This window comes from Cervus canadensis, chromosome 28, assembly GCF_019320065.1.
Source record: "Cervus canadensis isolate Bull #8, Minnesota chromosome 28, ASM1932006v1, whole genome shotgun sequence".
NCBI classification, from domain to species: Eukaryota; Metazoa; Chordata; class Mammalia; order Artiodactyla; family Cervidae; genus Cervus; species Cervus canadensis.
In genome coordinates, this window is record NC_057413.1 from 24,274,023 (window position 1) to 24,293,843 (window position 19,821).

The following is a 19,821-nucleotide window of genomic DNA, read 5'->3' on the forward strand; positions in this document are numbered from 1 at the left end:
TAAAGCTCTAAAGAGAGGAGGGAGAAGCTCTGGGCCATTGTCACCTGCCAGAGCATGGCCAACCATCTTGCTTTCCTCAGGACTGGAGGACTTCCCAGAATGTACAGCTTTCAGTGCTTCACCTGGAGAAGTCTCTGGCAAGGCAGAATGCATTGGTTATCTTAACTCAGTGACACTAACCATTAGTATCAGTCAACTAACTCACTCACTTGGTTCAGATTTTACTGTCACCTAGCAACATCCTGGTTAGATTTTGGCTTACCCCCTGTATGGGGGATAATGCCCCCCAAACATTTAGCACAGTGTGTGGTACATGGCAAGCACTCAGTAGATGCTTATCTTTTTGTAGTTTAAGTGTATTTCACTTTTGAGTATGTCCTGGCTGGATAATCTACATGTTTCATTTCCTTGCTGGTTTTTCTTCCTCTGTACTTGAACATGTTTCTCTCTGATTTGCATCCATCTTTCTATTGAGATTTTGCTTAGGTAGTGTGAGTAGTTTCTGGAGACATCTTCTCCTGGGCCTCTCCAGCTCCCAACCTCAGCACCACATGCAGGAACAAGATGGATCCACCAGAGGTGCTCCCCGCTCTCTGAGGCTCCAAGTGGGCAGCTGCTGGTGTCTGGAGCGTCGCCTTCCTCCGACTCCCTCACATGGCAACGCCCTGTGGTCTAAGCAAGCATCTTGGCTACTTCCTCGTAGGGCCAGCTGCGGCGGAGGGAGGAAGCCTGAGAACTGAGGGCTCCCGAGGGCGAGGGCGCTGATCAGCCAGTTGGTGAGGGAGGCCCTCGGAGGCCAGAACAAATTCACCGACCTGCCCATGACTAGAAGGCTTGTCCTTCCCTGCCTTTTCGGGCCACGCTGTCCACTCCCTCCTCCCCTCCTCCTTTCACCTCATTCTCAAGTTCCTTGTCATTTCCTCCCACAGACTTTGCTCCTGTGAGTCTTCAGCCTATGTTGCCTGTATTCTCAGTCCTCTTTACCACTTGATATGGCCCGTCTTTCAAGGCATCGCTCAACTGCCTTGGATTTCCTCTTCCGCTTCCTCTTCAGATCCGGTTCTCAGACATCCTAGTTCCCAGCTGACCTGATGCTGCTGCTCTAACCCCAGTGACATCGGATTTGGTAACAGAGTTCTTTGTGGCATCCGTCTACAGTCCAGGCTGAATTTTAAGGTCTCCAGGCCAAAGCCACGTATTATGCATCTTTGTGTTCCCGGTACCTAACACAGATTTAAAATCCAAATTGGGGCTTCCCTGGTGGATAAGACTTCACCTCCCAATGCAGGAGGTGCAGGTTTGAGCCCTGGTCAAGGAACAAAGATCCCATGTGCCTCACAGCCAGAAAAACAAAACATAAAAGCAATATTGGAAAATCCGAATTAGATGAACCTGGTAAGGAAGAGACCCTCAGGCTCCTTGGCAGACTTCCCTCAAGCAGGCTAGATAGATTCCCACAAGTTTAGGAACCAGAAACTTTAGAGAGAGAAGATTCTCTGACCCTTTTTTTTCTTTATCTCCTTTTAATCTCTCCCAACTCCAGCCTAAAGATACATAAAAATACATATTACTCCAGTTAGATAAATATCCCTTTGGGAACAACATGTATGAAACTTTACAAATCAAGTTTTGTAGCATAATTTAAAAATATAGTCCTTGATATCACATAAAATACAATATTTAAAACATTTCTGAAAACCCCAGATATCCCAAAATGTCTTTGTAATGGCTTGTGAATGTGGGAAGAGCCCTGACCCATGAAGCAGAACAGCTGAATATGAATATAGCCTCAAGAACCAAGTGGTTTTTTGCCACTGACATCTGTCCCCTTTGAGTCTCTGCCTCTTCCGTGAATTGAAAGAGTGGGGCAGTGATTACTGAGATTGCTCCAGCTCTAGGATTCTAGAAGATTCTGACTCTATGGTTTCTTAAGGTAAAAGCAGAGAAGCTGCCCTTGAATCATGGACTCTTTCACCCCCCACCCTGTCATGTGACAAGTCTGGGAAGGATCCATATCCAATGACATTAAGATCAAAGAAGAGTTGAATTTTCTAAAACTAAATATAATGAGGAAGTATCTGCATCTTGAGTCTCCCCAGAGGAAGCCACCACAAAAGTCACAGAGATCACTGATCTAACATTTTTCTTCTGCCTAAATCGAGGCTGCTTGGGCTGATGGAGTCAGAGAGGAAAATGGACCTTGTTCTTGTCCACGTAAAGGCAACTCAGCTCCACTGACGTCACTCAGGCACCACTTGCATAATAAATTATTTTCCAACTTAAAGTATCTGGGCCCTTGATCACAGAAGAAAACAAGTCTCTTCCACGAGACCTCACGGTGTTTGTAAATGTCAAGGGCTCTTGGGACAGACACTGCATAGCTCAATTAACAAGTTCACACCCAGCATCCCTCACAGTTTTTCTTGTATATGTTTCTTTGGGCGTTGTCTGAGTCTCTGCCTTCTGAAGCTTAAACTCAGTGCATGGGTACTTTCTCTCTTGTGTGCCCAAGTGGTGAGTGCTTCAAATTGGACCTTGGATGTTACCTCCTGAATGGCTCCTTTCTTTCTCTCTTCCAATAAATCAATCATCAACTCCATTGGTTTAACATCTTCATTACACATCCCTTCTTCACTGCTGTGGGAGTAGTTAGTGTGGAAGTAAGTTAGTGTGGAAATAAGTAAGGAAAGTGGATTTTATCCTGAGAGAAAGTACATTACTAAAGGAGCATATGTGGTGGCTGTGTATGGTCAGACCTACATTTTCAGAAGTTGACTCTGGCTTTAGTGAGCATGTGGATTGGGGTGGGTGGCAAAAGTGGAACAGGAAGACACTGATGAGGGGGTGTCAAGGCAGCTTATGTGACAGGATGATGGTCTGGGCCAGGACAGTGGCTGTGAGCACAGCTAGAGGAAAGATCTGGGAGGGGACAAGGAGGTGGATTCCCTGGGATCAGCTGTTGGTTTGAATGTGGGCAGGAGGCTTAGGACACTAGGAGGATCACCTGCGCCTCTGATGGGGGCAATGGCTGGAAGGTGGGGCTTCTCACTGAGACAGGAAGTGCTGCAGAGAAGTAGTTTGAGAGCGAGGAAGGGGGGCGGGGAGAGGGGAAGGGATGGGCTGTGTCTGCCAGCAAGAGAGCAGATAGAATGCAGGCACGGAGTGCTCTTTCATCATCCAACTCACAATTGGTCTGTCTCTCCTCCACAAAAACCAGCCTCCAAAAATGTCCTAGCTCTAAAAACTCCTATGAAATCTGACCTCAGCAGCAGTGGAAAGAACACTGAACTGAGATTGGGGGTGAGGTGTGTTAAGACTTGGCCCAAATCCATCAACCTGCTGTGCAAACTTGGATATGTCCCCAGTCCTCTCTGAGCCTCGGTTTCATTGTCTCTAAAGTGAGGCTTTTGAATGTGAGGTTGTCTAGGACAATTCTCTAATAGCTGTCAGATGTTCTAATTCATTATCATTCAAGAATTGCCTTTGCCAAGGCTACATGGGACATCTTTCAAACACAGAATGGTATTGCCAAATTTAATAAGCACTGAATATGTAGAGCATAGTGTATAGTTACACTGCATTTTTTTAAAATTGCTTAATTTGAGTTAATATAGCTTGTGGTTAGGCACAGAGCCAGGCTACCTGAATTCAAATCTCATCTCAGTCACCTGCTGCTGTGTGAGCCCTGCAAATTATTAAACTTCTCTCTGCCCAGTTTCACCATCTGTGAAATGGGTGCAGGATTATGGTGACAGTGATCTGAAATTAATATCTGTAAAATACTGTATCGGATAATTGCTATTTGGAGTAACTACTCTTTAGCCTTCATTCATTTATCCATAACATGGGATTAGTAAAACTACTCATTAATAAGAATATAGGGGGAATTAAATAAAATAACATAGCCACTTAAAGCATGCAACCCAAAGCCTGTTTCTTGGTAAGTACTCAGTCAGTGCAGATAGATAAACAGCCCGATAGCCATAACTAGAACTCGGCTCTCAATCGCTTTCCAGTTTCCAAAAAATAAAAGACAAAACCCTATTTCCCTTTTGGGTATGTTTGTGACAGGAGAGAAATAAATCAGGTGCTGTGCTGTCATTTCCTCCTGGTGTTTAATAAGCTTTTGTTTTAAAATAATACCAAGTTTTCCTTAATGGCTTTCTTTAAAAGGAACACAATGTGCCTTGGCTTAGCAATTTCCATTCTCCACTGAGTAATTGAAGGTCTGTTTCTCCCCAGGACAGTTTTAATGCAGAACTAGAAATGCTGGTGCTCTTTCTCCTGAACATAACACTTAGCTCCCATTTATTGAAAATGAGTTGAAGGAAAAAGGTAACAGCAAGGATCACATAATTATGCTTTTCTCCATATTCTTTTTAACATATTGCTCCTAGCAGACTCTGATTCTGCCATGAAATTCTGCAACTTATGAAAATTTAATAGCATCAAAAGCCCAGAGAAGAGTAAAAATTGATATTCTACACTTCACACAAATGCAAATGTCGCTTGGGAGAATAACACTCCACAGACCATTTACTCCCAGGCATTTATGAGTGTGTACTTGATAAAAGAACAGATAAAGCTCGAAGAGTCAGGGAAGGGAACCATATGGTGTGAGCCAGGGGTCTGCAACATTGCCAGAAAGAATGATAACAAGAGATGGAGGCGAGGCTTCCATTTCCAGTTTCACCCCCACCTCCAAGGCTCACCATGATGGTAAAGAGTAAACTGGCAAAATTTGTATTTCAATTCACTAGAGATGAGGAAGTGCAAAGTTTTCAGCTGCCTCTCATCTTAGACCTGACTGTACTTTCCACCCCCTCTGGTCCACTGTTCCCCTCATCTGCTGTTGTAAATTATGTACATTGGAAAAGCATTGACTCATGCAGCAGAAGTTTGGGAAATGTGTGGACTAATGAGGAGGAAAGATCTGATCCTAATTGCAAAAAGCAAGGGTGGGGGGCGCTTCATTTTGTATCACATTCTCCACATTCAAGTTCATTGTGGATACAGACGTGCAGGAGCCACATGGTGAAAGAGAGTGACAGGAGGGAGTGTGACCACAGCATCCCAACAGCCTCCCCGAGTTTCCTCTCATCTCTAATTTGCCTAGCTGGCAGCTACCTGATTTGATTTATGGTAAGTGACGTGAAGAGCAGAAAATTGTGTTGCAATTAGCAGTTGTACAAGTCAAGACCAAACAGAACTGTTAGAATAGCCATCCTAGGTCTCTCAAACAAATGGCTCTCTTGTGCTGGGTGTGTCACTCTAGGGAATTATGTCCAGTTGGCAAGAGTCAATAAAACTTCCACAGGTTTGGTCCTCATCTTGGTGTCTGCCTTCCCCATGCTTCAGAAAATGAAGCTTAGGATATAGACAAATCGGTGAGGACTCATGTACAGCGGCGATTTATCTGGATCGGCAAAGCCCAGTGTGACCCACAATTGCCAAGTCACTACATTTGGTAGAAAGGTTTAGGTCGTGGTCCCTCACACTAAGAAAGATAACCTGAAAATGGACTCAAGGAATCTTCTAGAAGCTGGACAAGGCAAAGAAACTGTCCTTTCCTAAAGCCCCAAGAAGATATGCAATCTTGTGGACATCTTAATCTTAGTCCTATTAGACTCCTTTCAGACTTCAACCTTGAGAACTATAAGAAAACAAATTCGTGTTGTTTTGTGCCAAGAAACACGTGGTAGTTTTAGTGAGGCTTCCCAGGTGGCTTGGTGGTAAAGAATCCACTTGCCAATGCAAGATATGTGGGTTCAGTTCCTGCGATGGGAAGATCCGCTGGAGAAGGAAATGGCAACCCACTCCAATATTCTTGCCTGGAGAATTCCATGGACAGAGGAGCCTGGTGGGCTACAGTCTATGGGGTCACAAAAAAGTAGAACATGACTTAGGAACTAAACAACAACAATTAGTTATAGCAGCAATAGGAAATTAAACCCAGGACTCCCAATAGAATGTATCCGAGACCACCTCCTTTTGCAGGTAAGGCAACAGAGACCCAGGGAATTTGCTAACTTTCACAAACTTGTATGGCTAATGACTAATAAGCCTGTCATGACATGGAGCAATTCCTCGAAGCTAAACCTAAAGCTCTTTGCTGGTATTAATTCACTAAATCATCAGCATGACCCCAAGGCAGCAGTTCTTTTTAGCCCCCATTTTACAGATGAAGAAGCTGAGGTACAGTGAGGTTAAAGCCATGATGCTACTAAGCAGGCAGTGTGGCTCTGGAACGAATTCCCTTCACCACCAGGCGTAATGCTGGTTGGACAAGGAGCAGTCCCATAGTCTACCCACCCCTAGAGTTAGCTTACCTTCATCTCATTTCATCTTGACAACCCCATGGGGTATGCAGATTATTTCTATTTTAAGATGAAGGAAACAAGGAACAGGGACTAACGCACACCTCTGGTTAGTAGCGATCATGACCCACCCTCCCCCCAGCCCCCCAGCAGTTTTGCCTCAGTGGCACCGGGAGGGACACAAAGGACAGAAGGCAAAGTTTCTGACTTCAGGAGGCTTATGGATTATCTTGGGCTAAATTTGGTAACTTGAATATCGCTTTTTCCAGCCCTGACCTTCTAGCAAGCCTATTCCTGAGGCTTTGATCAATAACTGCTGTCTGGAGCGATCTGACATCACACACTGAGGAGCTTGAACAGAGTAAGCGATCAATCATAGACAGCGCTTCCCCTGCCAGATGCAGCACCCCGGGCTCACAAATTGAGGCTGTTATTATAGCCAATACAACGGATTTTGTTAGACTGTGTGTTTATTTGGTGTGGCTTGAGGATGGGCTGGTGGAGGTTTGGGGAGGCAGGCTCAAGCTGCCCCAGCCATGCCTCAGTGCCACCAATTTCCCACGCAGACCACTGCAGGCTCAGGAGAGGAACACACAGTCTATGCCACCAAGAAGCTGATGCGCTGTTTGGACATGCAGGGGGCAAACCAGCAAACAAACAAAAGTCCTAACACAGAAGGGCCTTCCAGGGATGCTGAGTGGAGAGGCACAGCTGTGTGGGGGCTAGCCCCATCAGTGTGAGTGCAGGAAAGCTTCCCAGGAAAATGAGATTTTGAAGCATGAATAGGTGGGTGAGGAGGGAGTGTGGTCTCAGGTGGAGACAAAAGTGTGGGCAATGGGATGGATGAGAAAGTTCAAATGAGCATTTAGAGGATAGTGAATGTAGCAGGCCAGGGAGCATAAAGGATTCATGTGGGCACAGTGAAGTCCTGATGTTGGTTACCACTGAACCTTCATTTAGTCAACAAGTATTTATTGTTCGCAAACTGTTCCAGGCACTAGCCTAGGCACTAAAGACCCAGGAGCAAATAAATCATGTGCCCTAAAAGGAGAGCACCACCGCCTGACTGGGGCTCCAGCCGCTCTGCCCTGTGTCCTGGCAGCCAAGCTCGGATCCTCAATCCCGCCTGCAGAGAGCGATCCCCATTTCAGGCCATTCTTCCTGTAGACAGATACACCTGCCCTCCCCCAGCCTCTGACGTGGGGCAGACACAGGAGCCCTGCGATCTCAGCGCGAATAAATTACCGGCCCATCATCTTCATGCATAAAACATGGCACAAGAGGCCGGAGCCGGGGAGCCCAGCGCAGCAGCTGCCTTCGGGCCAGTCGGGAGTTAAGGGAAGGGAAAAAAGGCCAGTTACAAGATAAAAGAAGTCAACGGAAGCCTCGGATATAAAAAGAGAACAGGGCTCCAAAAAAAAAATTTTTTTTTTTTTTGGTACGTCTGGCCTTGACTTCCTGTATCGCTGCGAGCACTTTTGTTCTCCAGCCATGAGGAGGTGTTAGACCCTCACTTTGGGACCATGGTGTTACCATCACGACTGCACTGGATCAGAAACAGGCCATGGAGGGACCGGATCCAGAGGCGGCAGCTCAACCGTGAGTGTCCGGATGCTGCCCGCTCCCCTCTCCTCCCTACCATCCCCCTCCACCCCTTCCTCAAGACACGCCTTTGGGCCCCTCCTGCTAATGGACTCCGAGCGGCCCCCTGCACCTTCCCCTTCATGCCCTGCCTCCTCTCCCAATGGTCTTTTATTAATTTTCACCCACTCCTCTCTGTTCCTGTGTCCTTCTAGCAGCTCTGTCCTAATGAGAGGTAACTAAACACGCTTTGTTTCAAGTAACAAGCGAGGGCCTTTTTTCTATATTTCTTCACCTTGATAGAAAATGCAAATATGAATACTAATTAAGGGGTTGTGTGGGTCGGGACTTTTGTTTTTTACACTAGGGGGAAAACACAATGTCTGAATCAAACAGGTATCCGTGGTGTAATTAGAATGCGTGGAACTCAGGGATCAGCAAGTCACATTTCCTGTAAGGACCCAATCATATGTTTCTTAAATGATCAAACTTATACTAAGAGTTCCCTTGAGTTAGAGGAACTCTAACCAAAAGCAATATTTAATTTAATTCATGGATTTATTATTTATTAATGACTTACAGTATTATGTTAGTTTCAGTGGTACAACTTCAGATTCTTTTCCATCATAGGTTATTACAAGATATTGACTGTAATTCCCTGTGCTATACAGTAGGTTCTTGTTGTTTATTTTATATATAGTGGTATGTATCTATTAATCCCATACTCCTAATTTATCCCTCTCCTTCCCTTCTCCCCTTTAGTAATCATAAATTTGTTTTCCATATCTCTGAGTCTGTTTCTCTTTTGTAAATAAGTTGATTGGTATTATTTTCTTAGATTGCACATATAAGTGATATCATATGATATTTGTCTTTCTTTGTCTGACTTACTTCACTTAGTGTGACAATCTCTATGTCCGTCCATGGACAATGTTTCATTCCTTTTTTATGACTGAATAATATTGTGTGTGTACCACATCTTCTTTTTCATTCCTATGTTGATGGGCATTTAGGCTGCTTCCATATCTTGGTTGTTGTAAATAGTGCTGCCATGAACATTGGGGTACATGTGTGTTTTCAAATTAAAGTTTTCATCTTTCTGGATATATGCTTAAGAGTAGAATTGCTGGATCATGTGGTAGCTCTATTTTAGTTTTTTCAAGAAGCCTCTGTACTGTTTTCTGTAGTGACTATACCAGTTTACATTTCCACCAATAGTGTGGGAGGGTTCCCTTTTCTCCTCTCCAGCATTTATTGTTTGTAGACTTTTTGATGGTGGCCATTCTGACTGGTGTGAGGTAATCAAAAGGGAGAGTTTAGTATTGAAGTAATCTGAGAAAGAGAAAGCATTCTGAGGATGTATGTGTCAAAACCACTGTCAACCAGTAAGTGGCAAATTGGTATATGTCTGTTGCTGGAAAGGTGTATTTAACTCAAATGTCAGCAAATTCAAATGGTTAGAGGGGCCTGGTTGCTAAGGTAATGAATGAAAGGGCTATTGTCATAGTGATGAGGAATAGCTCATTCTCTTCTTATCTCTGCATGGGAAAAACAATAGTGAAACTTCGATGGTAAATTATAACTGCCACTTGGCCTCAGTCTGAGGAGGCAATAGGCCACAGTGGAGACTGTGGTACACGGGAAAGCACTCGTCTAGGAGGGCACCCACCATTCAGTGCCATCAGATTGCTTGCATGAGGAATGGGGGGCGCTGACAGGTTGTCAGATTTCCCATTTTTTTTTCAAGAAAAGTACTATTTTCTAAGTGAAAACTCTCAAGTATAAGCATTGGAAGTTAATTCTGTAAATTGCAAATATAGCTAAGAGCATGCTCTAATGCAAAATGTGACCGCTGTGGACCACCAAGCCGTGGTTTAAGTGCTGGGTGTTGTTCTCATTAAAGGCCCGTCACATAGTGTGTTTAAGCCTAGTTATATGTTGGCGACCCTTTCTTATGTGTTAAAAGCCCCTGGAAAAGACAGTTCAATTATGATGAATGAGTGGTTTAGGAACATAAATAAAGACCATCTACTAGCTTAGGAGGGCAAGCTGGGCTGGTTGGATTCCAAATGGCACCTGGATACAAGGAATTGCACCCACAAAATCTTTCTTTAATGTAATTGAAAAAGCTAATTTTTTCAGAGTCTTCACCTTATTCATGTGCTTCTTTCAGCTGCATCTACCTTGATTTTATTTATTTATTTACATTTATTCCTTAATTGGCAGGAACACTTTACAGTGTTGTGCTGGTTTCTGCCATACAACAACGCAATTCAGCCATAATTATACATATATCACCTCCCTCCTGAGCCTCCCTCCCTCTCGCCATATCACCCTTCCAGGTCATCACAGAGCACGAAACTGGGCTCCCTATGTTATATAGCAACTTCTCACCAGCTATCTACACACAGTTGTGTATATATGTCGATGCTACTTTCTCTATTTGTCCCACTCTCTCCTTCCCCCACTATATCTGCATCTCCTTGATTTTAAATTCCAGTTTTTGTGGTCCCTTAGATTAGGACATCTTTGCTGTGGGATGTGCCACCGAAAAAGGATGGAGTGTGATCTGCATTGTTACGTACTGACCCAGGGATCAAGCCTTCCCTCTAAAAACAAGAACTTGGGAAAACGGCCTGCTTCATTGTACCGACTTCACTTAAATTATGAAACTAACATCTGGGTACTGTGATACGATGTCTGCATGGATTTAATATGAAACAATGATGTGTTAATAAGTGTTTAATCCAAGCTCAGCATTCAGCAAGCTAGTTCTGACTTCTTTGGCCTATGTGTCTGAGGAAGGAGGGATTCTGACCTGCTGTATTAAGGTCAGAGTGAGTTAGAAATAGCAGCAGGATCCAGCTCATGGGACCCTTTAGCATGTCTGAAGGCAGAGAATTAGAGGCCATGGAAAGGAGAAAGAGTGGAGACAATGAAGAGGGAAGGAACAATGGAGAAGCCTTCACTGCAAACACCAGCCTGCAAGGCTCATCCTAGACGTTGTTTATCAGTTGCTAGGATCTGTGTTGGATAACTTTTCGGTCCTCTTTCTCTGAGGCCTTCCTCACAGGTTAGCATCCCCTCTAACTGGTGACCCTAGGAGACCCTAGCATTGTTGTCGCTTGGGGTTATTCTGTCATTGAGAAAAAAAAAAAAACAGAAAATAACTCTTTTTTCCTTAAATACAACAAGCAACCTTGAATGGCAATAAGAGATACACATGGTACAACTCACCCCTTTCATGCCCATGCAGACATTGCTAATCAACCGCAACTTTCTCTATGTCTGCCCCCGCCCCCCAAGGAGGCTATACCCAGTCTTAGAATCCTTTCCAATGTAATGGTGCTATTTGTAATCAGTTAGACTTGCCACAACAGTTGAAATGTGAATTTGCTTTTTCTATTGCTTCACAACAAATCATCACAAGCTTATTGTCTGAAAACAACATACATTTATTATCTCACAGTTTCCATGAGTCAGGAGATTGGTTATGAATTAGCTGGGTCTTTTGCTCAGGGTCTCCCAATGCTGCAGTCAGGGTGTTAGCCAAGATCACAGTCTCTTCTGAAACTCAGGGTCTTCCTCTGAGTTCAGTGGTTGTTTGCAGAATTCAGTTCCCTGTGGTTTTGGGACTGAGGGATGAGCAAAGGCTCATCCACTGTTCCCGAAAGGCTACCCATTATTCCCTGCCACAGGGACCTCTCCACAACGTGGCAGTTCTGCTTCCATAAGGCCAACTAGAGAGTGTCTGTTGCTGCCTGTAATCTCGCCTTCAAAGGAATCGTCTGATTAGGCCAGGCCTGCCCAGGGCAACTTCCCTTTAGTTCAAAATCAACTCATCTGGGACCTTAATTGCATGTGTAAATTTTTAAATCTTTGACAGATACTGAAACCTAATCATGAAGTAAAGCCTCATCATATTCATAAACCTTGCCCACACTCTACATAAGGAAATTATACAGAGCATGCACACCAGGGGCAGGAGTCATAGGGCCATATAGAATTCTGCTTGCTGCAAAACCATTTGTCATCCTTGCAATCGAACTTTGATTTTTAGCTTCTGGAAAGCTTTGTTTTTCTTTTTTACTTTTTACTGTGAAAATTTTTCAGATGTTCAGGAAAGTAGAGAAAATAATATAACAAATCTCATATACCCATCATCTAATTTAACAGTCATTAACATTTTGCCACATTTGCTTCGTCTGTTTTCCTGCTGAAATAGTTTAAAATAAATTGCAGACATTATGACATCTCAACTCTAAATATTTTAGTAAGAGCATCTCTAAAAACTAAGGGCCTTTTTCTATGTAACTGCCTAATAAAATGAATGATGATTCCCTAATATGATTTAATACATAGTTTGTATTCACATCTCCCAGGTAGAACACAATTCTTAATGTGCTCCCCAAAGCCTGTAACCCTTAGCAAAACTTCTGGCACCTAGCGTACTTGAAAATGTTTGAATTCAATCAAACATATATTCATATTAAAGCAGTGACCCCCAAAGAGCAATTTCCCCTAGTCTCTCTCACTTCTTCTTCTCACTGCCAGAGTCTGTAATGAGATATTTACATGATTTACAGTCTGTAGTTGTGCGGGGTGGAAAATAATGAAACCAATGTATGAGCTGTAATGTCCTTCCTAGGGATATTTGAATTTTAAAAGAAGCCATCAATTAAATCAAGTGTCTAAAGAAAATAATAAAAATAAAAGATACTGACAGAGAAAGACCCAAAGATGTGATGGTGGGCAGTTATCTTGAGGAGGTGCTTATCTGACATCCTGAAAACCTTATCAAGCTGCTTACCTGAGCCCTCCCCAGGTACAAGGGGATCTAGATAGAGCAAAGCTGGCACCCGGCTTTCTGAATGAGGACAGTGTCAGCGCAGGGTCTGGCCATGAGGGGTGGGCACAGATAAGAGTGACCCTGACTTTCCTTGAGTCTGCTAAAGTTGAGAGATGGTGAAAGGAGAGAAAACCTGGGAAGTGTGTAAACACTGGTAACAGGGAGGTCACATCCCTCTTCTACATCTTAGCTATTGTGGGCAAGTCCCTCTACTTCTCAGAATGTCCACTTCCTTAAGCCCAAAATGGTTGTTATAATGACACCAACCTTGCAGTGTTATTGGGAAAATTAAAAGACGTAAAGTATGTCAAGTGCCTAGCACAGTGCTTGACATGGCGGCGGTAGCTCTTGGGGGTCCGGGAGAGGGGTAGTGGTGACATTTGGCGCAGGGCGGAGGGGCTGCCATGGCCACCGCCACACTCTGGTCTGGAGGGAAATGCCATGCTGGAGAAGGCAGCCCCCTCTCTTCCTCGGCTCCTAACATCACACCACTTCACCCCCTTCTCTGGCCAGCTTGCACCATGCGAGGCAGGAGGCAACTCAGTCCTGCCAGGGGAAAACCACTCTGGCTCCTGGGGGTGCAGCTAACTCCTGATTGGGGAAGCCAGGGTGTCTTCCACCCGCGGTGCATCCCCAGGCAGTGTGCAGTACAAGTAAATGCACCCAGGTGGCACAGGCCAAGGGGAACTAACTGCTTTGCGCCGCGTCTGGGGAGAGCGTCAATGGGGGAGGCTACAGGTGACACCCTCTGCGGGCCCGCGGGAGAGAATGGAGACGAGCTCTCTTGTCCCTGAAAGGACAATGGTGACACAGCTGACAGACGTTTGGGAGTCAGGAATGCTGCTGTCCCCAAGATGCCTCTGGTCACTTCCTTCCCAGTGTTAATGTGACGTGGCTGTCTGGTTGTCTGGTTTGGCCCTTTCCCTGACTCAGTGTGATGGTTTTCTTGATCGTGATGGGGCATGAAGGGGACCAATAGGCAGCAGTCTGAGCTCCACAGACCTGTCTCTGGACAGTGGTTGGGAGTGCAGGTGTGAGTTTGAAGGAGGGCTCTCCTGGATTGGCGGCTCTCCCACACCCCGAGGTAAGAAGAACCCAGCTGGTTATTCCTTATGCAGTGTGGCTTTGGAAGGCAGTCTGGTTCATAGGAAGGTCTTGGAGTCTTTTCTAAATACCTCTGTGTCACCAGATGAAACGGAGGCCACAGTTGGTGCTGGGCAGGTCCCCGAGGGCCCTGTGGATGGGGCAGTATACAGAGCACCTTTCCCAGCCGCCTGCCTCCACGCAGGGCCGCCCACTTGGCAGATGACTAGTGCTTGTCAAAGACCCAGCATCGGCTTACAGAGCAGTCTGGCTGACTATCGGCTTTCCTGGCTCACCTGTTATCTGGGGAGGGTCGGCAGACGTGCTGTCAGGATGGAACGACTCTCACATTTCTCCCCAGGGCTCCTCACCCTCAGGATTTTTCACCAGCTTGGGGAAGCCATATGGCTGTAGATTGAGCTTTTCAGCCTGGATACAGACACCCAAACATCCTAGACCAGAGAAGAGGCCATATTGTTGCCTTTCCTGATTTGCTTGCCCTTGTTCTGATGTCATTAGACTTGCCCCCAAATGTCAAATTTGTTGTGGTCCTGTTGCTGATTCAGGGTGGTCTTCTTGGTTCTTTTTTTAAAATTGAAGTATAGTTGATTTACAAAATTGGGTTAGTTTCTGGTGTCCAGCAGGGTGATTCAGTTACACATGTATGTTTGTGTGTGTGTGTGTGTGTGTATAGATGTGAGAGTTGGATATATATGGATATGTGTATATATATATATATATATATATATATATATATATATATGTATGTATGTATGTATGTGAGAGTTGGACTATAAAGAAAGCTGAGCGCTAAAGAATTGATGCTTTTGAACTGTGGTGTTGGAGAAGATTCTTGAGAGTCCCTTGGACTGAAAGGAGATCCAACCAGTTCATCCTAAAGGAAATCAGTCTTGAATACTCATTGGAAGGACTGATGCTGAAGCAGAAACTCCAATACTTTGGCTACCTGATGCGAAGAACTGACTCATTGGTAAAGACTCTGATGCTGGGAAAGATTGAAGGCAGGAGAAGGGGACGACAGAGGATGAGATGGTTGGATGGCATCACCAACTCGATGGATATGAGTTTGAGCAAGCTCTGGGAGTTGGTGATGGACAGGGAAGCCTGGCATGCTGCAGTCCATGGGGTCGCAAAGAGTTGGACACGACTGAGCTACTGAACTGAACTGAACATATATATATTTCATATTCTTTTCTGTTATAGCTTACTATGAGATATTGAATATAGTTCTCTGTGTTATATAGCAGGAACTTGTTTATTTTATACATAGTTTGTATCTGCTAATCTCAAACTCCTAGTTTATCCCCCTGTGTAGCCCCTGCTTTCCCCTTTAGTAACCATACGTTTGTTTTCTGAGTCTGTTTCTGTTTTGTATGTTCATTTGCATCATTTTTTTAGATTCCACATATAGTGATTTTGTTTCATTTTTCTTTCTCTGTTAGACTTACTTCACTTAGCATGTTAATCTCAAGGTCCATCCATGTTGCTGCAAATGGCATTATTTAGTTCTTTTTTGTGGCTAATATTCCATTGTATATATGTACCACATCTCCTTTATCCATTAATCTGTCAATATACATTTAGGTTTCTTCCATGTCTTGGCTATTGTACATAGTGCTTCTGTGAACATTGGGGTGCATGTATCTTTTGGAATTAGAGTTTCCTCTGGATACATATCCAGGAGTGGGATCACTGAATCATATGGTAGCTCTGTTTTAAGTTTTTAAAGGAACCGTCACACTGTTTTCCATGGTGGCTCTGTCCTGCCTTATACCCCATGAGTTCCTTTCTTGATTTCTGTTTCCTTGAAAGCCATAAGCTTGAAGACTTGGGAGGAGGTGAGCAAGAGGTCACCCCAAGTATAAAAAAAGCAAGTAAAGAAGCCTTCAAGAACATTTCTATAATCCACAGATCACGTATTACCCTAGGTTTCAGTCTGCATGCGTGCTACATATTCAGTCGCTCAGTTATGTCTGACTCTTTGCAACCCCATTAACTGTAGTTCCCAGCAAGGCTCCTCTGTCCTTGGGATTTCCCAGGCAAGAACACTGGAGTGAGTTGCCATTTCCTCCTCCAGGGCATCTTCCCAACCCAGGGACTGAACCAAAGTCTCCTGCATTGGCAGGCAGATTCTTTACCACTGAGCCACCAGGGAAGCCCAGGTTTCAGTCTAGCCACCTCATAAAGTTGCCCATGAACAGCCTCAACCCAGACAGCAGGTAGGCCAGCCCCCCAGGGCCTGAGTTTCTCCCCAGTTCCACATCCTGTTTACCAGCTTTTCTGCCAGTTACTGAGAATTTGACTGTATTTTGTTGTAGGGAGCCTAGTATTCATCATATTGGTGTAAGAATTAGTTACATCGCTTCAAACATGACATTACCTATTTTCTCATCATCCAGACGATTAGTTATTTCTATGGGAGCCCTGTCCTCGTCCTTCCTGCCTGAACAATTGAGTCTGGAGTGCCACTGCCAAATGCCCCATTCCAGCTTATACTGTCCAGGAAAAAAAGGGCTGGAAACCTGAGAACAGGGGATACTTTGAATAATTCAAGGGGGTTCTGTTGATTGAGAAAGTGCTCTCTTTTTATGTACATTGACCTGGACAGATATTTTAGCTGTCTCCAGCCAAGGGTGGACAAAAGAGAGAGTGTGGAGGAAAAGAGGAAGGGGAGGAAGAAGCAACACATTTGAATACAACTATGGACAGGGAGGCCTGGCGTGCTGCGATTCGTGGGGTCACAAAGAGTCAGACATGACTGAGTGACTGAACTGAACTGAACTGAACCAAAGTTAAAAAAATGTAAACAGCAGTGGGATTAGAGGACTCACAGCCTGGTGGCGGGTCTTAAAGCCTTTAATCCTCAGATTGGTTGTTGGTGGACACATCTAAAGAACCCAAAAGTTAATCACTGGAATAACATCTTGGACTCTGATTGGAAGCAGAAAATTACCAAAACTGCAAACTTTCTCCATAGCATTAAGCCATTGTATTAGGTTGGGGTAGGGGAGGTAGGGGAAGAGTCTTAGGGGATAGAAACCATCTTAGCCTAAAAATAAGCCCCTGTGTGAGTACAAGTTTTTCTATATCAAGATCCAAGACATCGTTTAACTGTGTAGGAATGTGTTTGTATGTTTGGGTACAGACACAGACCCCAGTCGTAAAGACACGATGAGTGTGCACTAGCTCTAAAAAATAAATGTCTTTAGTTTGTTTTGATCTGATACAAAACTATTTACATCTTTATTGTATAATAACCACACAATACAAAAACACATAAGAGGGCTTCCCTGGTGGCTCAGTGGTGAAGAATCTGCCTGCCAATGCGGGGGCATGGATTTGGTCCCTGGTCCAGGAAGATTCCACATGCCGCAGGACACAACTAATGAAGCCCAAGTGCCTAGAGCTTGTGCTCGGCAACAGGAGAAGCCACTGCAATGAGAAGCCTACGCACTGCGACGAAGAGTAGCCCCCACTCACCACAACAAGAGAAATACAGCACCGAAGACCCGCACAGCCATAAATAAGTAAATCTTCTTTAAAAAAGAAAAAAAAAACATGTAAGAGAGCGGGGGAAAGTCATCTAGAATTCCCAGCCCCCTCATCATACAGCACAGTGCTCCCATTTCTTTTTCTGAAATATGATCAATATGTTATTTTCATAAGCTCCATTCTGCAACTTGCTTGTTTCATTTAACAACATAACTTGAGTACTTTTCTGACAGTCAGTATCCATAAATAATCTTTAGACTGGATTGATACAGCCAAATTCAAATGGAGGCCTGCAGAGTTTGGGCATTTTGAATATATCTAATCTGACTCACTGAAATATACCTTAAAATTATCATAATTATAAAAGTGGATTGAATTGGATGGGGACTGCACAGTCCACTTCATTTTCATGTAACCTGGTTGTCTCTGACTTTCCAGCCATGCTGCGCTGCACTGTCTGTACTCAGATGATAATGTGGAGTATTTAAAAGGTCAGGGAAATCAGGAGTGGGTTCGTGTATCTACTCTTAGAAAAGTATCCCTACACACTCTATAAAGGGTAAATCTTTTCATCCCCCACCACAATGAAGGGTGATCTGAACACAAGTCCAACCATTCCTTATCCCATCACAGGTTGGTACCTGGTTTGCAAGATACTAGGATGCCCTTGTGCTTATGGCTGGGTAGATTAGCATGGATCTTCATCATAGAATGTAACAGAAAGAGGCATCTTAAACCAGAGCCTCCCCCAAAAAAGAGTTAGGCAAGATCAAGAAAAACAGAGTCTGGGATATTTGCTAACCATCTGAATTGCTGCTGCCCAGAGCTTTGTTCCCTGAGGTTTTTGTACGAATAGAGTCAAATTAATCCAATTCTTCAGTGTTCAAGCAAGTGACAAAAAGCCATAAAGGACTTACTTGCTAATATTGTGTTAACGGGAGGATAGCAAATACATGCAAATGAGCCTGCAAATAATCTCAAGAGATTCCCCCCTGTGGACCAAGAGGAAGCTTTACTTCTGTCAGGATGGTTTCAAAGGGAGAGAAAAGATGCTTTTTTGAGCTGTCAGAAACTATGAAAGCAATTTTGTGGGCCTGAAAGCACCCTCTAAGTGGTACAGATGATGAAGGAATGTGTTAGATGTATTTTTAAATGTTTTCCAAGATTTCACAAGCACAATTTTTACATACAGAAAGGTTGAAAGAACCATAGTGGGACTATCCAAATAACTACCATTTAGATTCTACCACTAATATTTTATTATATTTATCTTATACCTATCCATATATCCATCTCTCTTATCAATCCATCAATAAATCTTATTTTCAGTGCTTTCAGGGAATTTTCTGGCTGTCCAGTGGTTAGGTTTCCATGCTTTCACTGGTTCGGACCTGTGTTCAATCTGTGGTTGGGAAACTAAGATCCCACAGGGCCTGTAGCACAGCCAAAAATTTAAAAAAAAAAAAATGCTTTTAAAGTTAGTTACAGACATCCATACACTTCACTCTAAATACGTCGATATATATATGTCCTTTAATTTTTGTTAATGGTTCTTTAAAAAAAATTAATCAAGTTTTTTGAGGTTTAATTTACATCCATTTTTTTAGTGTATAGTCTTGGGCTTCCCAGGTGGCGCTAGTGGTTAAGAACCTGCCTGCCAATGCAGGTTAGATGTAAGAGATGCCAGTTTGATCCCTGGGTCAGGAAGGTCCCCTGCAGGAGGGCACAGCAACCCACTCCAGTATTCTTGCCTGGAGAATCCCACGGACAGAGGAGCCTGGTGGGCTGCAGTCCATGAGATAGCACCGAGTCGGATACAACTGACGCAACTCAGCACGCACGCATGTGTGAGTCTTGGTAAACAACTATAGTGTAACTACCACAACGATCAAGATATGAAAAGTTCCACCACCTCAGACTTTCCCTCATGCTCCCTTGTAGTCAACCCAAGCCTGCATCAACCAGTGGTCTGTTTTCTGTTCTCATAGTTTTCTCTTTTTCAGAATGTTTTCTACATGGGATCTGTAGCCTTCTGAGTCTGGCGTCTTTCGTTTAGCATAATACATTCAAGATTCATCTGTGTTGTTGCATGCACATTTGTGCATCTTCACTGCAGAGTAGGATCTATTATTGGATGTATTTTTATAAGGTATAATCGTGTGCAGGTGATAAAATCTCTGATCACCAAAAAGCCTGGGCAGACAGTGGTTACCATAGTGGACAACCCCTGAGGTCTCCATGGTCCTCCTAGCTCTGTTCCCATCTCCAGAAGCTCTAGGCAAATTAGGGACAAGGAACCTCTCCGGAGTCCCGATGTGTCTTGTCTGTGCTCTGGGAGTATTAGTGGGAACTACTCAGGGATACTTTATTTACCTTTTAATTAACTGCAGTAAATGATTCTGATTCAGAAGGTATCAACCCTGCCTTTTTTTCTGTGAGACTGAATGTGATTGCAGAACCTATACACAAGTCAGGGGT

General features: G+C 44.0%; 1 protein-coding gene across 1 annotated transcript in view; it reads left to right on the top strand.

Moving 5' to 3' along the window:
• The first annotated feature begins 7,591 nt into the window (after positions 1-7,591).
• Positions 7,592-19,821, top strand: part of RIPOR2 (RHO family interacting cell polarization regulator 2) — a 207,028-nt gene continuing 194,798 nt past the window's right edge. Inside the window, exon 1 of the mRNA XM_043449926.1 lies at positions 7,592-7,916. Coding sequence (XP_043305861.1) covers positions 7,841-7,916 — 76 coding nt within the window. The 5' untranslated portion in view covers positions 7,592-7,840. The remainder of the gene's footprint in view (positions 7,917-19,821) is intronic.